Source organism: Ammospiza nelsoni, chromosome 3 (assembly GCF_027579445.1).
Source record: "Ammospiza nelsoni isolate bAmmNel1 chromosome 3, bAmmNel1.pri, whole genome shotgun sequence".
NCBI lineage: Eukaryota > Metazoa > Chordata > Aves > Passeriformes > Passerellidae > Ammospiza > Ammospiza nelsoni.
In genome coordinates this window covers 45,450,428-45,456,427 of record NC_080635.1, presented here as the reverse complement: position 1 = coordinate 45,456,427, position 6,000 = coordinate 45,450,428, and the positions used below count along the sequence as shown (strand labels likewise).

The following is a 6,000-nucleotide window of genomic DNA, read 5'->3' as shown; positions in this document are numbered from 1 at the left end:
TGACCCTTGTGGATCCCTTCCAACTCAGGGGATTCCGTGATACTGAGCTAAACTGGTTGATACTGGCCTGGACTGGGTTATACTGGGCTGGACAGCCATACAGTGATCTGGGCTGAGTTCAGGCTGGGACCTACTGGGCCCGGCTGGTTCATGCGGGTCCGGCCGGGCCGCACAGCTCGCACAGCTCCCACGGCGCCGCTCCGCCGCCGCCCCTCGCGCGCCCCTCCTCACGCGGCCCTCCCGCCACCGCGCGCACGCGCCCAGGCGACCCCTCGCGCGCCGCCGCCACTTGTTTTGGAGGCGCGCGTGGTCCTCTCCGATTGGGCGCCGCTGCCCCGCCCCGCCCCGGCCCGGCCCCGGGACGGCCAGGGGAACTACGTCTCCCGGCGTGCCGCGCGCTGGCGGCCCGGGAGCGGCGGGCGCTGGAGCGGGGTGGTGGCGGCGGCGGCGCCGCGGCTTCGCGAGAGGATCCCGGCCGCGCGCGGCGGTGCCGCGGACAGGTCGCGGTGAGCGCGGCGCCCCCGCCCGACGGGTCCCGCCGCCCGCAGGAGCGGCCGCGCCGGGAGGAGACGCTGCCGCCGCCGACCCGCGGCGCGTCCCTCTCCTTCCTGTGCCGGCGGCGGCGGGGCGAGGGCTGCCCCCTCCTCCGTCAGTCGCGGCGGCAGCAGCATGAGCGGCGGCAGTGGCGGGCGGAACGCGGCGGCGAGGGCACGGCCGGCGGCGCGGCTGCTGGCGGTGCTCGGCTGCGTGCTGACAGCGGAGGCCCAGGTGGGAACCGGCGGCTGGCGGGACGGTGCGGCGGGGTGGCACGGCTGGGAGCGTGGCCGGGCAGGGATGCCCGCCGGCTGTGGGCAGGGCTGCGGAGCCCTCCCGGAGCGGCAGCAGGGCAGAGGCGGGAGGCGAGGTCACTTCGGGGAGTCATAGGGGAGAGGGCAGCTCTGGGCCGTGTCATGGGTCGGCTCCCCGCGGAGAAGTCGGGAATGTCTTATTGGAGTGTGCAGCCCACGTCCTTCCCCTTCCACACCCTGCGGCTGGCACTTGCCGGGATCCAGCCCGGGGCCGGTGTCGCCGGGAGAAGTTGGTTGGCCTGGGAACCAGAGGTAGCACCAGTCCGTGGCATACGTCGGGGAGCTCCGGACTGGATCATGCCCGTGGCTTCCGGCAGAAAGTTCGGTGCCCTGATGAAGTCTGTGGGAAGCCATATGTTCCAATGGTGATGCCAATGCCCGGGCTTGGCTTGTGCTTAGGTCGCGTCTGTTTGCCCACATTATCGGCAAGGATGGGAACACGCAGTGCTTCCTTCTGTAAGCTGCCTTCCCAGCTTTAGGAGGACGTGTGTCTGTAGTTAGGAGCTCGCTGTTCATCCACACTGTGACTGATATGATCGCTGATGTCAAGTAGGAGAGGCTTTCAGCTGGGCCAAAGATGTTGGAGAGAGTTTATTGAGGAATACACCGTCCACATGGAGCAAAGCTTGTCCTCTAGATTATTATTTCTCTTATATTTTCTAAATTTCCGTGTTGCATAATATGCTGTACTGTAAGTGGCCACCAAAGGTGGTGATGACAGTAGCATAGAGAGCTTTTATTGCAGCTTTTTTTGTTGGAAGTTGAAGTTTTCTCTAATTGACATTATTTTAGTAACTATTTTAGCATAACTAAAAGCTAATTGAAATGGAGTTCTTAAAGAAGCACTTAATAAAGTGGCATGGGGTTTTTTGTGATGCTTGGCAGAGAAATTGGTTGTTGCTGTTTCATAAAATTGTTAGCATATTGAGTTCAGAATTGTGCAGGGAATGACAAGCTAACCAATAGTTCTTGGAGTCGTGTTACCTGAGGCTGTTCTCTCATTCTGCAGCCATGGCAAAGGGAAATGTCTGAGGAACAAAACAAGGTGTCCCAGGTGGTCTTGTAAGTGTCGAAGCAATTAAAGTACAACAGCCTGATAACACTAATAAGGTTGTTTATATGAATAGATTGCTTGTTATTTTATGCATTTATCCAGCTTTTTTTCCTTAATATTAAGGTGCTGACTGTGTTTTTCTTTCTAGATTTTATAAGGAGAAGTTGATGCAGGTTGGACATTGACCTTTTCTTCTGAAAGGTTGATTTATCTTGGAGAAGATAAGTTAAAAGTTTCACTTCTCCAGTATAGCTCTGATACCTGTTCAAGAACTAAACTAGGTTTGACAACACCTGGAAGTACTTTGATAAGCATATTGGAAAGGTAGAAAAAATAGCAGCTGCACCATTTCAGATGATTTCTTGAACACAGATGATAGTAGGCTAATGCTTTTAGAGTTTATTTGGAGCTCAAAGAAATTAACAGATGAAAGAAACTATGATCATTGTCCATTGTAGTAAAAGTGTGTTAACTTAGAGTACAGTTTGACTTTATATTTGTAGACTAAGTTAACTAGTGTAGTTCAATTAAAAAACAATGGTGTGAATAACAAAGTAGGTCTTGCAATACGTAGTTTTAACTGTGTAGTACACTGTTCTTATTTTGGTATCTCCAATTTGAAAAAATAAATTAATTGGAAGATCTAGATGCTGACAAAAATGAAACTATTTTCTGCATGTTCTTGGAGTGTTGCTCTGTGAGTCAGAGCACTGAAGCCTGCACTTAGACTAATTAAAAAAACCTCTGACTGGCGTACTTGAAGCCAGTGTTGCTGTTGCATCACTGTGCTGTGAACTGACTCCACTGCTGTGCAGTATTAGTGTTTCATGCATGCTGTTAAAGTATTTTATAATTTGTGGTTTGGTACAGATACAGCTTAGTTTAATTTTAGAGCATGCTTTCCAAGGAAACATTGATTTTGCTATTTTATGTATACAGGGAGCTAACTGTTCCAGTTCTGAAAAACTTGTGAGGAAAAAAAATGGAAAAGTTAGTTTGCTTGCTCTAGTACTCTGAATTAATTTTTCTCTTCATAATTTCCTAGATCAGTTGTAGTTTTTGAGGATTCATTTCTGAAGCTTCATTGATCTAGGTAAACTATACTGCATTTTCAAAGTTGTTCTTAGAATTGAGGTCTTAGTTAAACAAATTGGCTGCAGCTTTTTATTCTTCCATGAGGATTAGACACTGAATGTAACTATTGCATTTACCTGGGACATTTTTCCCCTGGAAGAGCATTTTCCATTTTGCATAGATGGTAAAATTATTTTTGTAAGCAGTGGATAGTCTTACAGGCTGGTCATCAAAATAGTTTCCTACTCTTTATCTTCTCAGTCCAAAAAAACTTCCGTGTATTATCCTGTTTATACAGTTGAGTAATATTTGAGTAAAATGTTCAGAGTTATCTCTTTGCCTTTTTATATTATAATGAAATGTTAGGCTGTTTGCTTTGTGGTATAGTGTTACCTGTAAGGGCTGCGCCTTTACAGATTTTGCCTGTGTGTGATCAATAAGAAAATTTCAAGTTTTAAATGAAATTATTATAGACTAAAGTGCAAGGGGGTTTTCTCTCTGTAAGCATCATTAATAACAAGCTTTTTCTTCTGACTTTGAAGTTGGCAGTTGTGTGGACTGTGAAAAAACTGTAATTACACATGGGCTCTTTGACAGTTGTTTGCCCAGGTTTGATTAACAAGGCAAGCATAACAGCAGGAAAAAAAAAATTGTTTAAAGTATCTTTCCTTAAATTAGCTTTACTTCATTGCCATATCCGCTCTACAGAATTGTGACAGCCTATTTAGTGCCTCAGGAAAAGTAGGATCTACATAAGGTGAATTTTCCACTTAAGTGCTTTATTGCCATATCCTCACTTCTTTATTCTCACAGAGAGTTGGGGGAAATCCATTTTCCAGGCCTCCTTTATGCTTTATAAAGGAGCATAAGCCTACAATTTGTTTTCTAGTGGCTCTTTTACATCAAGCTTGGTTATATAAGGGTATCTGTTCTGTAAAGTACAGGAGTGATTTATCATGCATAAAACAGATTAGATGATTTCATAATCTCATCTGTGTGAAATCTGTGGAAGAAAAAAAAGGCATAAAATATATTTTGTCTCCTTTTCCACACAACATTTCAATAGTTAGAAGTTCTTCTCATCCCATGCAAGATATAAGATGTGTGGGCATTTCTATTTTAAATAATTTCTAGGCCATAATGGGTGTCAATGAAGAACAGAAGCAGTATGCACCAGTGTTTGGTTCCATTCCCTTTTAAACATGTCTGAAGCCTTCAGACATGTCTGTAGTAGTTTAAGAAGCTATGCCTAAGAGAGTTATTTTAGATTTATTGAAATTTATTATATAACTCTGCATAGAATCACACTTTCAGTATTCCACCTTTCAATACACCACCAGGGTCTCAGTGAGAGTGTTTCCATAGCCTACTCTGTGGTGTTAGTTGGATCTGCCCTCTCTGCTACATGCACAGTCCTGCCTTCCCTTTCTGTGCTGGCAGTAGAACTTCTGCACTTGCACTGTGTGCTGCTTTTCCTAGAGGTGCTCCTAACCTAGTGCAGTGGCAGTACAGCTTGCTGTCCTGGCACAAGAAGAGGGATGAGGCCTGGAAAAGTCATACTCAGTTTCATGATAGATTCACAGCATTGAAATATAGATCCCTGTGCCTGGTTTTTCTTTATTTATTTGTTGAATTTATTTGTGAAATTGCAAACTTCTTGGGCACAGAAGAACTTACACTCCTTTTCCCCATGCCTCTAAAGAAACTAGATGGAGTGTTTTCACACTTTGAGAAGAAATATGAAAATAAGATGACAGTGTGTGATTGTTGGTTTTTTTTTTAGAAAATTTGACTTGTGAGCATTTGGTAGGAGAACAGTTGATATGGAACTTCGCTAATATACCATGTATTTGTAATTTGGAAATTCTTGTTGCTCATTCTTCAAAAGTTCTATATGCTGAAAGTGTTAACAAATTTCAGGGGTGAAATTAATCTTGCTGACATTGATTTAGCAATGCATTTGGAAGTGGGCTTAAGCTCAAAGTGCTACAGTTTTTCTTTATGAGATGTGTTAGAGTTTCTCATCACATTTTGTGATGTTTCTCATCACTTTTTGTGATGAGAAATATTTGCTATGGAACTGCATTTCACTAGTATTTCTTTCAATTACCATCTTTTTCTCTTTAAAAGATTTTTATGCAGTTAATATTCTATTTCTATATTAAAATAAATGTTAATGTATTTTTTCAATAGCTCACAGGAGTCCTAGATGATTGTTTATGTGACATAGAAAGCATCGATGACTTCAACACATTCAAGATCTTTCCCAAAATACAGAAACTGCAAGAACGTGATTACTTCAGATATTACAAGGTACACTTAGAATGGTATTTTTCTGAATAATTTAAATAAAATGCAGAAAATATAGGAAGGATTGCATATCAAATCAACTTGCCAGTGTTAAGCTGCCTATTAGAAGCCCACAACTTTTTAATTTGGTTGAAGCAGTTTTTTAGTCCCTGACAGTTATGTTGGTAATAAGTCTTGTTTGCTATGTTCATCCTGGAGTCAGTGACAGTAAATTATGACTGCTTTCATTCAATTGATAAGTAGTAATTTTAAAGATAGTGTCTTTGCAAAAGGCACTGGAAAAGGATCATATTTTACTAATTTTATGACAGCATGAAGTGCTTATCTTCTAAGAAACGTGTGTAATTTGAAATGGAAATATTGGCATGAATTACTTTGCTGATAAGTTACTGTCTTATTTCTGATTTTAGTGTTTGTTATTCTTTTGAAAAATAGGTAAAACTGTTCCTTTTTCAAGTAGTATGTAATATCACTTTTTATTACTTGAAGCATTTTTTGTCTGTGTTACTATCTGATGTGCAAATGAAGATTTGAAGCCTGATATGTCTGTTTTCAGATAGGCTTAACCTGAAAGTGAAGTTGCATTTTGACTGAGCTAATCAGGTGGCTGCCTGCCCCTGGAAAAGGGAGCTCACACTCCTCTAGGGCAGCATCCTGCCCCTTTGCTACTTTTACCTCTCAGAAGAATGCATATCTTTAACCTGGTAGATATTT

At 43.5% G+C, this 6,000-nt stretch overlaps 1 protein-coding gene across 1 annotated transcript in view; it reads left to right on the top strand.

Moving 5' to 3' along the window:
* The first annotated feature begins 550 nt into the window (after positions 1–550).
* The window catches only part of ERO1B (endoplasmic reticulum oxidoreductase 1 beta), a 29,015-nt gene continuing 23,565 nt past the window's right edge, over positions 551–6,000 (top strand). The window contains exons 1-2 of the mRNA XM_059467500.1: positions 551–768; positions 5,170–5,289. Coding sequence (XP_059323483.1) covers positions 670–768; positions 5,170–5,289 — 219 coding nt within the window. The 5' untranslated portion in view covers positions 551–669. The remainder of the gene's footprint in view (positions 769–5,169; positions 5,290–6,000) is intronic.